The 16,859-nt window shown below is 38.2% G+C and overlaps 2 protein-coding genes across 2 annotated transcripts in view; one reads left to right on the top strand and one right to left on the bottom strand.

Annotated features, from left to right (window-relative positions):
* Window positions 1–14,855, top strand: part of LOC126480715 (uncharacterized) — a 54,777-nt gene extending 39,922 nt beyond the window's left edge. Inside the window, exon 5 of the mRNA XM_050103968.1 lies at window positions 14,421–14,855. Coding sequence (XP_049959925.1) covers window positions 14,421–14,624 — 204 coding nt within the window. The 3' untranslated portion in view covers window positions 14,625–14,855. The remainder of the gene's footprint in view (window positions 1–14,420) is intronic.
* A 12-nt stretch (window positions 14,856–14,867) lies between these two features.
* LOC126480713 (importin subunit alpha-3) overlaps window positions 14,868–16,859 on the bottom strand; it is a 101,418-nt gene continuing 99,426 nt past the window's right edge. The window contains exon 11 of the mRNA XM_050103967.1: window positions 14,868–15,910. Within this exon, the coding sequence (XP_049959924.1) occupies window positions 15,815–15,910 (96 nt within the window). The 3' untranslated portion in view covers window positions 14,868–15,814. The remainder of the gene's footprint in view (window positions 15,911–16,859) is intronic.

Raw genomic sequence — 16,859 nt, 5'->3', positions numbered from 1 at the left:
TTAGTCTGCCCCTTACACTTAAAGAACAGGGGGCAAGCATGTTGCTATGCCCCTCCCATGTACATTTTTACTTCTTTATTGTGAATAATAAGAAGCAGCCAAATTGCTATGATCTCATGCACCATACTGCTTCCTCACCCGTCAGTTACGCTCAAGCAAGCCAATTGTGCAATTGTTTCATTCCATCCATTCGCACTGCAAAAGTTATATAGTGATACAACAGTACACCAACTTGCATATGTTTGTATCATTTATATTTGTTTAGACCTTTTAACTTATGGTTGTGTTTCTTTCAGTCCACTTATTGACAGCTTATATGTGCCTGGGAAAATAATGTGATTTGACCTAAATGTTCGGTGCCCAGAATCTGCAGTTTATGTGATGGCAGGCCTATTCCTAGAGAATGAAAATTTCACCCTTTCAGTTCCTGCATTATTAAGTGTGCACATTTTCTTGAAATTGAAGTGGCTTTTGCCACTCGGCATTTACTTTAATACTGTACACCTGTGTAATTTTTTAACCTTCCAGACACCGACTTATAACCGTAATTGATTAGTTACTGATGACTGATTGCTTGGATGCTGTAGGTTGCAAAGATGACTACTTAGGAAAGGATGGGCTCAACCCATTAGCAGCCATGAGGGCCACTTGTGTTTCAAGGATTCATTCCGATCATACGTCCCCAAGGTTCCAGATCTGCCAGTTTTGCCAAGTACAACAGGAAAGATAATAGTTGGTTCCCAGTGTCTTGGATCACTGGAAGAATGATGGGATGCTGTTTCATGCGAAACTAACCAAGCCATATTAAGTGTGATGCATCTAACACTTGCCAGATAGCTGTGTTCTGTAGCATTTGCAGCTTCTGTATCTTGACTGAAGCAACATAGTCCCATTTTTGACATCCACATTCCAAAATGGGGCGATACTGCTTGAGACAGCTACACAACATAACAGTAGAAACACTTGTTAAGTGCATTCAATGAGACTTCCTTTGCAGAGTTGAATGAATTTACCTGCTTGTTTTTCCCAAACTTAATTTTAAATCCAATTGTGTTCACTACAAGAGCAGAAAGCAAGATATGGTAACGTAAAAACAGATTTTGGTGGAGAAAATGGCGGGTACACTGACTAGAATTGTTTCGCTTCTTACATTCTATTCATACATGGTATTCAGGAAGAGCTGACGTAAGCCTTCATAGAAGCTCTTTTTTTCCTGTTATATAAGTTTTTCATTTTACCAGATACATGTCGAGGTAACATGTGTTCTTGGAATTTTAATAATGAGCTTCAAATTAATTTTCTTCTGCCACTTTAATTAGCATGAAATCTGTTGCTTTTGGGATATTTTCTAATGTATGGGTCCCAGACCAACACACAATACTTAATTACTGGTTTTAATGACTTCTGTAAATTTGTTTTTCCAAGGCCAAATTCCTTTGCCTAAGATACTTCCTGCAAATGTAAACTGGCATCTGCTTTTTCAATAAACAGTTCTATCTAGTCGAGTTAATTTTCTATTTGTCAATGTCATTTCAGGGTTCTTATGATAATGGAAAGAAAAATCCATATTACCATCTTCCATAGCCAGTTTCTGATAACTCACTATTTCATTCAGTCAGCTTCCATTTCAGTGCTAGCACAATTGGTGAGCATCTGTGTAGATGGTTTGCTAGTTTTAAGAAAGACAACTTCTTACGATTATTTTGTCAGATCAATGGTGCAAATTAACTTCAAATTCACTGAACAAATTGCTCATTAACTCCCTTACTCATTTTGGCTTTGTTCAACTTTTAGTTGTCAATAAGGCTTTGACTACCCTTGTGATAACGAAAATTTCTTTCCATTCATTGCAACTAAACACGGCTATTGAGCCAATACGTCTTGTCCTTAAAAACATTATTCAACACACATCTAAAGCTGTGTTGTACAACACTTTTGTATTTTTTTCTTTTAATACTCTGTATCTTTGTACACATGTGAATGTTACAGAAATCCCGAGAATCTGCATTTTCTTTACTGTCACACTTGCTAAACAAAAATATTTCCCTGTTTGCTAACATCCCTTGTAACACTAATACATTCATGTTATTGCAGCAATATGTACATCCATCTGCTGCTCTTAACTGAATTATTCTGCAAGTTAATAGGAGAGGTGAAACAAATCCAGTTCTATAGCTTGCAAACAAGTGTCTCCCAATTACAACAGCATGAGGAACCTTACAATGTTTTCTGAATTGTTTTGCCACTGTAGCTACTGATGTCAGTTGTCTGTAATAGTACCTGATTACCCTATTTTACATCCAGTCTTTCACACTTACCTTCAGTGATTATTTTGCACTCAAGTCTAACCGTTGGGTGCATAACAGGGGTCTCTTGGACTCAACAGCCTTCCATTTTATCATTACATTGTTTTAAAAGTTATTTATAGTAGTTTATATTCTGTTTAATTCTGTAAAATAAAATTGACGTTCTTTAGGAAAAAAATTGATGGAGGTGAAAATTTATTATTTTTCTTTGTTAATCTTTTAATCATACACATTTGATACATGGCAGAAGTCTTTAAGACCCCTTAGCAAACAACCCACATTCCAAACATTTTAGTTCTCTTTAGTCAGAATGGCATTTCACACTGGCATTTTTTTGTTTTGGGGCACAGAAACAACTGAGGTCTTAAGTGCCCATGTCATAACCTTAAGTCAAGACGTAAAAGAACTTAAAATACACATTAAGTCCAATTGACGGAAGGAAAGGGAGTCAAGACCAACGACTTCCTCTTGGGAAAAGTCAACGTTTGCTACAATGGCCAATAACTTAAATGGCAAACATTACATTAGAACATCAGTGGTTAAGGAAAATATTCAGTCAGGAAATGGCAACTGTCAAAAGATTGACCACAATGAAGAAAGTTGTGGTCGGGGGGGATCACCACTTAAATGGTGACAGCTGAAACAACAATGCCCAGTACATAACCTACCTAAAATTACCTTGTGGTGAGAGAGCCAAGAGGAGGTTGGCCAAACTGCTGGAAGACGTTTAATTCCCTGGAGCTTGGTCCCATGAAGAGAAGACCAGTGATGATGCCAGAATGACGCCACCACCTGCCACAGGTGGCAACATGGAGATCATCCGAAGGGATGGAAAAGCTAGCGGACCGAGGTAGGACTGCAGCCTTGGCAGCAGCGTCCAGCAGCCTCATTTCCCATCAGACCAACCCACATGAATATCACAATGGTTCTCTCAACAGACAGCAAGGTGCACTAAATAATGGACTGTGTACAACATCCAGAGGCTCTGAAGGACACAGAGAATCAGAGCATACGACAATTAAAAAGCCTTTGTCACCAGATGTAATGGGTGATCTTGTACAGGGTGAAGAGCTCTGCTATAAATATTGAGCAGTGTTCTAGAAGGTGATATCGAAAATGGTCGGTGCCAATGATGAAGCCACATCTGACACCACAGTCAGAGGCATTAGTGTACACAAAGGTGCTATTGCTACATTGTGTGCAAAGGTCAAGAAACTTCTGCAATCGACCAGATCAAGAGTAGCTGCCCCAGTAAGTGAATGAAGTTCAAGGTGAACAGGGGACACCACACAAAGCCAAGCTGGTGGAGGGTTGAATGTGGCAGATTGTGTGAAGTAAAGCTGGTATGGCCACTGATGAATCATACGTTCCATCACCTTGCAAATGCAGCTGGTGGAGAAATGGGGCAGTAGCTGGGAAAAAGGTGTTTGTTCTCACCAGGCTTAGGTACGGGTATGATGGTGGCTTCACAATAGAATCGGGGAAACTTGCCATCTGCCCAAATGCTATTGCACCTATGAAGGAGAAACTGCTTCTTCGCAAGAGGAGTGTGCTGCAACATCTGAGTGTTAACATCGTCCGGCTCTGGGGCAGAAGATCGGGATGAAGTAAGAGCATACAGTGTATACGTGAACAAGGAAAAAAAAATTCCCGGATTTCCCGGTTAAAAATACATTTTCTCCCGGATGACAGTATATTTTCCCTTATCAATCCTTTGAATGGTTTGAGTTTTATACACGGGTGTACAATTTCCCGGCACTTTAGAAAACTAAACGCAGGGAAAAAGAAACTTTATTTGAAATATCTTTGATGTGCAGCAACATGTACGCTGCGTATTTTCGTATTACCAAAATATACATGGGAATTCCACCAAACATCGCATGTTACTTTCCGTATAACTGAAATCGAGATTTCGATGCGCTTTTGTAAGCAGTTTGTAGCTCATGTCACGTGATCTCGCCAGCCGATAATCAGAGCATAGGACTCGTGATGTAACATCACTGTTAAGTAGCACGAACACACAAACAGGGAAAGTTAATAGTTTAAATTAATATACACAGTTTTGCTACAAGAAAAGAAAAGCTTTCACTATAATATTGGTCTCAAGATGAGAAAGAAGCTTAGCTTTTGCACATACTGTTGATCTTTTTCTGCTTGTTACACTTAAGATATATCACACAAATGTGCCAGTAAAATTTTTAATAATGACAGAAATGTCTGATCTTCAGGGTTCGAAATTCTTCTAAATGGCTAGTCATCAAAGAGCTGATTTTTAAATGAGAGTAAAACGCTCTGATTTAATAAATTCATGCTACATTCTTGCACATAGTTCAACTTACATAAAAGGATATTTACTTTGAAAGTAATGCTTTTCAAACCACTATTCACAATATTTTCCCACTACATGTTAGAAATAGGTTCATTTCAGCAGTTGACAGAGAGCACAGGTAACACCGCACTTTGGTAGCTATCACGACGTAGGAAGCCCATATGTACGTACATGTATAACATTGAATGATCATACAGTATGTCATAAAAGAAACAAGACATTAGAGGATACTGCAAGAGCATCAGAATTTCTTGAACCATATAATTAAGTGTGCATACTTAAAGGGCACATTCGTATGTCCATATTCCCAATGAAGTAGACCTCGACCTGATATTAAGCTTTTCAGTGTGGTTTTCGGAATGTAAATTTTCTTGGAGTACCAGTACTGTATTATATCATGTTTGGTTCTTTATTATGGCATAATGCCATATGTGCTAGAAAATGAAACTGTGCACTGTGGAATTAAACATTTCGTTTCAAATACATTGACTGCCTCTACGGAAAAGATTAACAAAAGTCAAATTTCTTTAGCAAACAGTCAATAACTTCATTGTTCCGCAAGGCATTAATGCTCGATTGTCAGAAAGGTGGAAATAAAATAAAATCTGAAACTAATGACGTATTTCAGGCTTCTGTAATTATGTGAATGTGTTTTAATTCACTTGATAGCTCCCGGCCGCAATACTCATTTTGTTTTCATTTGACGTGAGAGTAAACGAAGGAGAAACCAGAAAATCACTAAATGTAAACACGGGTCACGTGGAGACTACCCACTATAACTCGGACTGCTCTGTGCATCAGCCCCGCCCCGGGTCTACGGCATTTGCGAACCGGGTCAATACTAAAAAAATCGAATTTTCAAAATACGTTCATCTTGGGGTAGTGCACAACTTTCTGAAAAGTCTGCAACATAAAACATATGTATTTGAGGAAATGCAAGACATTATTTGGTCTTAAGTATGCCGAAGTGAAGTGCCATACCTCTTCATAAAGCATTTTTCTACTGCACATCCAAACTATATTCAGGAGAGTGGAAATTTAAATGTCCTATGGTGCTTCTCCTGCTCCCAGTCGGCCAGTTTGACAGCCTGCCCCTCTTAAAAAATCTCGCAATTAACAGTGGACGGGATTATTTGTAATCAAGAGAACAAGAACTCTTCAGAAAATCCGAACTCTTTATTGCCTATTCGTTAAGAACTTGCTGTTTTGTGACTTAAAATTAATTATAGGATATATAAAACCAATACTGACAAGAGATAAACAAGAAATTACACACTTCTTCAAACCTTAGTTCCAAGCACTTTTTTCCTCTCAAATCTTGCTACAGCCTTACATGGTGTGCTTTCCTTTCTGCGAAAGAATCTATTACCTCATCAAACTTTGTCAAACGTTTTGCTACATGAAAAATCGAAATGTCGTTATCTAGTACTCAAAAAGCTGTTTATACAAATGATACCCAAAACTGGTGTGGTTTCTCGACCTGATAACGTCTATTTTATCACCGTCTATTGGATAAAACAAAATAGGCCTTTCTAATACAGCAGCAATTTTGTAACACACCAAATAAACGAGACTGTTTTGGCACAAATGGCCATTTTTATAACACGGCAGAATATAATCCAATAAGTACAAATATCAAATGCCTATTAGGCCTACTACAAGCAAAAAGCTTTATGTTAGGAAATAGTTTCACATTTCATTCATACGCACCAGCTTCTCAAGCATGAGATCGAAAAGTAACATTACGAAATTTGTATATAAATTTGGAATCATCTTATTCTTCCATAATTTATGTGATGTCCCCATTTCTTCTCCTCCTTCGTTCTAACAATCAATCTTGTCATCACCAATTCTGTAGCTATTGCTGCCACTATCAAAATTTGTTCGCCGATTAACTTCAGTAAACCTACCAGAATCACAGGTTTAGTTATCCCGCGATTATTTTCCGGTTAGGCGTTATTACATGTTCGAACAGCATTGCTTCCAGAATAGAACTTGTGCAGCTGCTAGCCGGGGACTGTACTACTGGTCCTTACTAGTGTAGCAATCTGGCCAAAAATTCTGTCAAAATTTCATTTTCTTGGATACACCGAGAAGATAATACGTAATCTTTCTCACCTGTTATTCCTGTCAGTCGTTTATTTCCATTCTGGTAGTCTGAATCTATAGATTTTGCTAGTAATTATAACAATGCTGAGCATTCGCAAACCCAATCAACCACATAATTGGACAGCGATTGGCATTCATCCGTTCGGCTTTACTCCCTCAAGCTCATATAGCCCCGTCCCCTTTGGTCTGTGGAAAGTTTATTTCTAGATGCGACGTGGATTCTACTGACAGAGACATCACGTGTACTATGCATGCATTCATTCAAAAGTCAACTTATTCATTCAGAAATCAGCTTAAAATGTGTTCAAAAACAAACATGGGAGGCATTTCAAAATCATATGAATAATCAATACATTATATCGACGGATGCTAGACACCTGGATGCTAGGCGTTTTGTGAAACAAGTTTTTTTCCTCAAGAATATGAATTTGGCACCCCCTTTCCCTGGTAGCATCTAACTGCTTGCTGCGACTGCTTGCACAGCCAACAGCCACATTCCTGTAGCCAGAAGCGGGAGAATCTACTACTAAAACATGACTCAACTGCGCATGCGCATGAGCCCGCTCATAACTGCTAAAACAAATCGAATGTAAACAGTTGCGACTTCACCCTCATTGAAGGCAATTTGTTGTTATGAAGCACTACATAGTCTTCCTAAAGCCTTTGACACATTTTCAATTGGCAGATGCTTACATGAGCACTGTATGTCGTCGTCGTATATGGCGCATTTCCTTTGCAATTTAAGTTATTTTCGTTTTTTCCTCTTGTTTATGTTTTACTGTTTAAGTATTATTCTGCAGTTGCAGGCTACAGTAATATCCTTTGTTAGAGTATCGGTTCTTACCAGTCAAAATTACAAAAATTTAAGTGAAAACTTAAACAATGAAAAATTCCCAGAATTCTAAAAGTATCCCGGGTTTTTCCCGGTTTTCTCCCCGATGAAAAAATTCCCCGAGTTTTTCCCGGTATACACCCTAATAATCTAGCTCTCTCATAGTAAAGGTGGCATTGTAGCATTACGACTAAGAGTAGAAGGATATCATCTAAGCCACCCCCCACTTGTTTCTGGAACAAGTTGGTTGAGTGGGTGGAGCTCGAAATCACCGCAAAATAGCAGTCCAAGTTGTTGGATATGGCAATAGGGTCCACAATGATATCTGTTACGGTCAGGCCGGGAATCGAGGATTTGACCTTGGACCTAGAGGCAACAGAGGTTGGCCCACACGACAGAAGAGGGACAAACTGTTAGAAGAACTAGTAAAGGAAATTCAGCTATCATTTTTGCTGTCACAAAGAATGGAATGACATTGCACACGCAATTGTTTATAATGAATACAGTTCACCACCATAGGATGTCTGTTAAAAACATGAAGAGCATGTCTCCGTGTGGGGGGTGAATCGCGTCGCAACACACCTCAGTCCACCAGGCGGCAACCTGGACACAGTATGGTAAAGTGTAAGGTAAGGAATGTTCTGCAGCTGTAATGATAATGCTGTAAGGGTAATGTTCATTAGCTATTTAGTTTGTCACCACAGCTGGGAAATGGTATTCATCAAAGGACACCAGGAAAGAGTAAAGCCTCCAGTCAGCCTTAGGAATGTTGTAATGTAATGTTAGCCATTTAAGTTATTGGCAGTTATGCTGACTCCCGCATGAGTTGGAAGGCCATCCTCGGGCGGATGGGGGGGTGTTGCGTTTCAAAGTGAAATTTGAGAAAATGCGAGAGGTCAAAGCAGTTGTAAGGATGCAATTTTGTTTCTTGAAGGCAGAAAACAATGCTGCAATTCCAAGAGCATCCTAGGAGGATCTCCGTGTCAGGCAAGAAAACCATTTGCCTTTGATTTCTTAGAGCCTTTGCAGTTAGCAGATGAAGTCTCAGATGTTTGTTGGCTGGAGAGACTTTTAGCCTTTGCAGGAGTATTCGTTTTATCCTTTCCCGATTGTGTAGCAGGAAATTTGGGCACTGGAGGTGAAGATTTGGTGGCTCATTCCACAGCTGGAGGAGGAGGAAGGTTTGCTACTGTGACAGTGGACAATTTCACAAGTGCAATGCTGAATTGAAGGTCACAAGTATCTGACAATGTACGTCATGAAGCGAGGCCTAGCAAGAACAGTACTACACTGGATGGTAAAATGCAGGGCTTTCAACTAGCAAACAAGTTGCATGTGACAGGATAAGATACATTTTCCTTCTCCTGGGTGGTCTGCTCATCAAGATACACTGTACACTCACGAGAAGAGGTGACACGGTCACCATTACAACTGATACAGTGAGGAGGAGGAGGCGGGCAATCACCCTCGTAAGCATCCCTAGCACAAGTAAGACATTTGGCTGTGTTTTTACAGTACATTTGAGTGTGGTTGTAAAGTGATACTAGTAGTAATTCATTCTGTTTGTAATGTACAGTTGGACTGATGATTTCATAGCCTGCTTTTATCTTCGATAGAAGCACTATATGATCAGACATGAGAAAAAGAATGGTCTCCAGAAGCAAAGTCCCATTACATAAACAATAACAGGATTTCACGTGTCTTGCAATTGCATCAACACCTTTCTGAATAATAAATGGATTAACCATAGTGAAGAACTGATCTCCTTCGGTACATGATACCACAAGGGACCAAGATGCAGCTGGGAGAGTCGTTGAATCATTAGCCTTGTTCTGTTTACGCTTAGTAGACAGAGACAGACTGTGAGTGGCTCATTACGAAAAGATCCCATGATTGCCAGTGTCTCCTCGGCATGTTGGCATGCTGCTTCCAACTGGGTGGAGGGTGGAATGTGGCAGGTAGTGTGAAGTAAAGCTGGTATGGCCACTGATGAATCATAAGTTCCATCACCTTGCAAATGCAGCTGGTGGAGAAATGGGGCAGTAGCTGGGAAAAAGGTGTTTGTTCTCACCAGGCTTTAACTTAGAAGGTATGAATGCTGAGAGTATGAAAAAATTGGCATTATATTTAAGGAAATGAATATGTTTTGGAATCTTATCACAGAAAACAAACCATTGTTAAATCTAGTACAATAGACACAAATGAAAACTTTGTGAGGAACCTCAACACACATTACAATGGGCAATTTCTCCACAAGTATTCAATTATTCAAAAATTGCTGCAGGAAATGATTACAACAGAACTTAAGACTTCAAAGATTAGAAAAGTTTTATCCCCATAATACTGTTTCAGAGACAGACTGAGGTGATGTGCACAAAGACAAAAAGTTTCATATTGCCCAATTCTCTGGACCACTGTAGGTTAAGAATGTAAAATGAAGTGAAAAATCAGGGGTTCACTGCAAAAGAAAGTCTAGGAATCAGCCTTTTCACTTATTGAGAAACTTCATGGATGTGTCACTCTTCAGTATTCTTGATTTATCTTTACAGCAACATCAAATCCACTGGCAAGGCACACCTTAAAAAATAAAAAGAACTCTCCTCAGGGAATGATGTAAGAAATGGTATGTCCTCATAGAGAAGAGTGTCAGTATGCCACAAATCACAACAGAAAGGATATTCGACAAGCCATGGCACATTGTAGAATTACTTGCCAACAGCCAAACATCGAAAAGAAGTTTCATGCATCCACATAAATTAGAACGAAAACTTAATCTAACGTATAGAAAATGCACAAAAATATTTGCAAAAATGTGTTGTAATGGCAGGACAATTATAATTTATAGTATTGCACTTTATCTAACACAATGAAGGTCACAATATTATCATGAATACTTTTTACTCATTCTGTGACTCGAACTCCTCATAATTTCATAATACAGTGAAACCTCTTTATAACGTTCCTCCATATAATGTTTTCCTCTATGTTACGTCCGTTTTTTTTTCGGTCCTGACTAAAAGCCCATATAAACAATGTTAAATTTTCCTCTTTACTGCGTTTCCTCTATATTACAGTTTCCTCCATGTAAAGCTCATATTTTTGGAACCCTGCTCAATTATTTACCTCTTTATAACGTTTAAGTGACTGGATGTAGATGCATCGGGTTCCGTTCTGTGGTTTCAGTTTGCACCGGCTCGAAAAGCCCGCGCTCAGCGTATTTCATATGTCAGCGGCAAAACCCGGTCACATGACATGTGACGCACATTCTGCTTGCGATCTTTTTGGCGCCATTTCAGCCGATGCTTTGTATTAGTACTTAGTAGCGTGTTGTATGAGCTGAGCAGCTAACAGTTCGTGTGCCTAGTAAGTGTGTGTCTCTTCGATATAACATTTTTTAAAAGCTTTTATCAGTGGACATGAGTGAAAAGCGGAAGAATATTTCTCTGGAAGAGAAGGTTTCTATTATTAAAAAAGTGGAGGCATCTTCTGGCGCGAGTCACGTGGAACTAGCGAAGCAATTGGGACTGGCCGCTTCAACACTCAACACTATTATGAAAAACAGATCATCAATAATGGAAGGGTTTGAGAATTGTGGAAATTTGAAACGTATGCGTTTGAAACAATCGACATGACGAAATGGAGAAAGTTTTATTAACTTTGTTTCAGCAAGCACGTGCTGCAAACGTTCCTATAAATGGAACTATTTTGAAGGAGAAGGCGCTTCAAATATCACTGCAGTTAGGAACTGACAATTTTAAGGCGTCCAATGGATGGATTGATAAATTTCGACAGCGTCATGGTGTGGTGTGTACAAATCGGAATGTGGAGAAAGTAAAAGTGTGGACGAACCAACTGTAGCTCAATGGATGCAGACTCTCCCTAATCTGATACAGGGCTACGAACTGCGTGACATAACGCTGACAAAACCGGCATGTTTTTCAATTTAATGCCGGATAAGACATTTACTTTTCGTGTGGAAAATTGCCATGGCGGTAAGAAGAGCAAGGAACGTCTTACTGTTTTGTTGTGTACAAACGCTGATGGCAGTGAAAAACTGAAACCTTTGGTTATCGGGAAGCCAAAAAATCCGAGGTGCTTCAAAAACATTTCCACGTTTCCGTGCAAATATACAAACAATGCCAAGGCATGGATGACGAGTGAAATATTTTTACGTTTTCTCAGAGAATTTGACGTCAAAATGGGGAGTGCTGCAAGAAAAGTGCTGCTGTTTGTGGATAGATGTGCGGCACATCCACCAGACGTACCCTTTCTTAGAAATGTTAAAGTAATTTTCCTGCCACCCAACTGCACCAGCCGTCTGCAACCTTTGGACTTGGGCATAATACACGCCCTTAAGGTTAAATATAGGACAGCCCTTGTAAAAAAGGCCTTGAATTTGATGGACCAAAGAAAACCAGGAAGCCAGCAAAACTCACAACTGAAACTGAATATTTTACAGGCAATAAATTTAATTATGTACTCATGGAGGGAAGTAAGTGCTGAAACTATTAAAAACTGTTTCACAAAAGCGGGTTTCTGTGAGAATGAGATGGCAGCTTCTGTGGAAGAAGTTGCAAGTGATTTGCAAGAGTTTCAACAATTAATAGGCAGTGATTCTGTCACTTTTGAGGACTTCTTGGCTGTGGATGACAATGTGGCAACCACAGGAGTACAAAGTATTGAGGAACTGACTGCAGAGAGAAGCTTGGAGAGTAATAGTGGTAGTGAAAGTGACAGTGACAAGGAAGATGACCCTGTACCCTCTTATACTAAGGCAGCTGAAGCCTTTGAAACATTCAGGAGATACATGATGGCCCATAGACTTTAGGACAGAACAGTAGTTCAACTTGCTCATTTGGAGCAAGAAATGATTGCCATAGAGTCTAGGAGAAATAGAAAACAAGCAACCCTGCTTGAATATTTAAAAAACATCATAGGTATGTTATTTTTAGATTGCTTAGGTTCCTAGAGTTTCGTGCAAATTTAAGTTCCATTTGATAATTTAATTATTGAAGTAATTTTTTTGTAACTAATGCTTTTATAATCTGTGCCATTTACTGTGTTTTTATGTAATTTGTTCAGCATATCATAAACAAAATTTGGCTCATATTCTATAATTGGGTCAACTGAAGAATGGGATACCACCTGTCAGCTTTGGAGAATGATGTCAATCTTAAGAATCTGTTATAACTTTTTACTGTACAAACTGATCCATTTACTTTCACCCATCCACCTACCGAGCCCCATGTTTTAATTTAAAAAACTAATCATTTGATACATTGATCATTTGCAATAAATATCATATGTTGTGAAAATTTAAAATGTCATCTATGGCACCATTTGTCAAAGCTGATTAGTGGTATCCTGATCTTCAGTAATGCCCTATAATTATTATTTGGAAGCCTTCCTCTTTGTAGTGTGTTCCTCTGTACAGTGTTCAAAATTTGTGGTCCCTTGAAAAACGTTATATAAAGGTTTCACTGTATTGTTTTCATAACTAGCTTTTTGTATCCGTTTTGAGGGAAGGGTCTTCTAGACACCTCCCATACATTTTTGCGAGTTCAGTCACTTGTGCATAACCACTTTTTTTTTTTTTGTGTGTGTGTGTGTGTGTGTGTGTGTGTGTGTGTGTGTGTGTATTTTTTGCAAGAGCAACTAATCCTTACATTTTTGATTTGGCCACTCAGAATTTAGCCATACATGTTTGTCATATACATCCCACATCTATACCACTTGTCAAGTAACCATTTCCTGAGCGAGCATAAAGATTGTTATGATCACAAGCATTTCACATAAAATGGGTACATAATAAGACTACATTCTGCTGTGAACAAGCTTGCCATACACACTGTGAGGTGCTTATTGCCTCCGGGCAAAAAACAATAATTTCATTGTGATTGCACACATTGTGGCTTTTCTGCCTGAGAAAATAGCATGTAAAGTTGTATAGGCCAAGGTGGTCCAAGCAAATGAAAACACTTTTGTTAGAGATGAAAAGACAAGTGTTTCGGGACTCATTTTAAACCATATCTCTACAAGGAAATAGACACTAGCTACATCTCAATAGAAACGTTAACACACCAGAATCTGCCTACTCTTCAATTTACCAATTAATAAATTTTACTGAGTACACACAATATTACAAAAAGGATAGATTGCCACTCACCATGTAGTGGAGACAATGAGTCACAGACAAAAACAACCGAAAGACTGATAAACAAGTAAGCTTGTGGCCAAAAGGCCTCCTCCTGAATTAAATAATTCAGAAGGCAGCTTCCTGGCCAAAAGTTCACTTGTTTAGCAGTCTTTTGTTGTCTGCAACTCAACATCTCTACTATTTACTGACTAAACGAGGAATACAATAATTTCTTTGTAGCTTTAGGAGAAGTATGAACTACAGATTAATATATGAATAAAGCTGTCACATTTCTGAGATTCAAACAGGGACCACTTGTAATTCGTACATAAATTTGATAACAATATTTAAAAGATGGATTGCTACTTACCACACAGAGGAGGCAGTGGCAGATAGGCACATTGCTAGGAGACTGCTGTGCCTGTCAGCCACTGAGTGCCTTCTCTATGTGGTAGGAACGATCTATTATTCTCACATTATTATTTCATGCTATTAGATTTGCTCTATTGTTTGATAAACATTTGTGTGTATACTGTTATTGACGAAACCATATTCAACAATTACAGCTAGTCTACTATCATTTTAGAAATATGTAACTTGACTGACTTCTTGATTCTGTAATTTCAAAATCATTCCCAACTGGCAAGATGTGTATCTAATCTCTGCTATTTGTTCAAAGAATTTACATTGCTGTGCTTCTTTTTACAGACAAGAAAGAAACACAGAAGAAACCAAGAAAGAAAAATTAATATTCTTGAAGAAAACTCCTCACAGCTAATGGTGACAAGAGGACCATTACATCTCTCTGTAAATTTTCCACCAAATACCACAGTAAGATTTCATAACAGTCAACAAAACAAAATTTTACAGAAAGAATTCTGTGAATGTAAATCAATAAAGAAATCAACATAGTCGTTTTTTCGTTCAGCAGTATACAAGATAAACTTCTCTACACACGAGAGCTGTAACCTTTCAGTAACTGTACTCTTCAAACACGAATCTTGTTTCAGCCTGTTCAGTACTAACTTCAGTTCCAACCTAAAGTGTGTACGATATAACTAATTTTGTGAAGTTTCTTAATGTTCTTTTTTAATTTCATTATATGTAATTACCATGTGTGTTGAGAGAATAAAATTAAGAGGTAACTATCATGAATTATATGTACACTATCTAGAGAACTTTATTTTCCCAGTATCTGTAAAACAAATTGAAATTTGATAATGAACAACAACTCTCATTAATTTACAACATACCAATTGCACATAGGTTATACCTATGGTCAAATTAACAATTTAGAATGTTTCTTTTTCCAAGATGAATTAGTTTAAGCACTGTGTGATAAATTAGTGACGACATCCTCCTGCCAACCTGTAGTCAGGAAACTGGCATAGCAACAAATGGTAATACTCACTTGTGTCTGATGATCTGCTTTCACAGCATAACATTTTACAGCTTCCAGAAAGCACCATATAAGTTAGTGTGTGTGTGTGTGTGTGTGTGTGTGTGTGTGTGTGTGTGTGTGTGTGTTTTCTATTATTACAGACACACAATTTAATTCAGTTACCATTTGTACAAGAGGCACCATCATACTACAAACACACAATTTCTGTATTTAGAGACAAATACAATTTCACCATTTTCAAGTGTACTTCATTAACACTCCAGACAAAATGTAATATGCCACAAGTATGTCTGACATTACATGACATGCCACGTAACAGTGAAGAAGTTCATAATATTTAATTAGTCAAACAAATAACCAAAGGCATATAATCTGCAGCCACATATGAATGTGTGCTAATTATGATTATACGACTTCCATACATCTGCACTTTTAAGCAGTTCAAGTATGCAGTGTATCTCACTAAAAAGCCAGTACTTACAAATGTAAGTTATTTTCTTTGTAAAAACCATGGCTCTTCAGCCTTTTAAAAAACACCACTGTCATAAATAGTTTCTGAATCTATGTACAGATGGAAGCAGTCATACTATAACAGGGTCTGCACCAAGCTTGCATTTTCAACAGCTTAGCAGTCACAGCACTTTAAGAGAATCCGTTCAAAATGTAGTCCAATACTGTGACTTTATATATAAAATGTCCATCAGAACTTAAATCCTTCATTTGGTATGTTTGAACTTGGATCAAACTGGAAGCCAGTATCTGATGATGTAGGTACCAAATTTGGATCCTCCTCCGCCTGGAACAAATATAAAATCAATCAAAAATTTTAAATATTTTATAAATAACATTTACTGCACATATGTTCTTTTCCTTACTCTCTCCCACTCACATTTGTTCTTGAGAAAAATCACAATCTGAAGAAGAAATATCTTAAAACTCATAGCAAACTATTCACAGAAAACCGGAAAGAGAGACATGAAAATGCTGAGTGAGCTATATCATCCTCTAACTGTTTTATTCATTCTCTTCCCTTAAAGAGGAACAGGCTGGTTTTAATTATTTATTTAAATTTGAGTCATATTTAACTATATATGAAACTTGCTAGAAAATTAAAAACACTGTCTGACCAGGATTTGGGGCTTGAACCTTGCCACAGCAGTGCCCTTGCTGACTGAGCTGACCAGGCTCAATATCTAACCTGCCTCACAGCTTTACTTCTGATAGTACCACTTTCCTTCTTTCCGAAGTTTACAGAAATTCTCCAGCAAATCTTGCTAAACTAGCTCTCTTGGAAGAAAGGATACTGCAGAGAATTGACTTCGCCACAGCCTAAAAGATTTTTACTAGAATGAATCCTTCGCTCTGCAGTGGAAGGTGCACAGTTTGGAAACTTCCAGACTGGTTAAAACTGTGCAGCAAGGTATGCACAAGACTTTTTGCAGAGTAAAGAAAATAATAAAGAGGTACTGGGAGGAAAGAAGCTGTGAGAGCATGTCTTATGATTTGCTTGAACAGTTCTGTTGGTTAGACCATTTCCTGTGAAGAACAAAGTTCCAAGGTTGAATCCCAGTCCAGCACACAGTTTTAATATGATAAGAAGTTTTGAAACAACGTACACACTGATGCAGAGTGAAAGAGTCATTCTGGCATATTTACATTCTCTCCCCATTTACTTTGTCTACACTTTACTACATGATTTAAACATTTTTTGATATCAAGGGTTTGTATTGGTATCAACTTCTATC

The sequence above is a fragment of the Schistocerca serialis genome, chromosome 5, assembly GCF_023864345.2.
Source record: "Schistocerca serialis cubense isolate TAMUIC-IGC-003099 chromosome 5, iqSchSeri2.2, whole genome shotgun sequence".
NCBI lineage: Eukaryota > Metazoa > Arthropoda > Insecta > Orthoptera > Acrididae > Schistocerca > Schistocerca serialis.
Note: the sequence above shows the minus strand (reverse complement) of the source record. Positions and strands in the feature narration are given on the sequence as shown.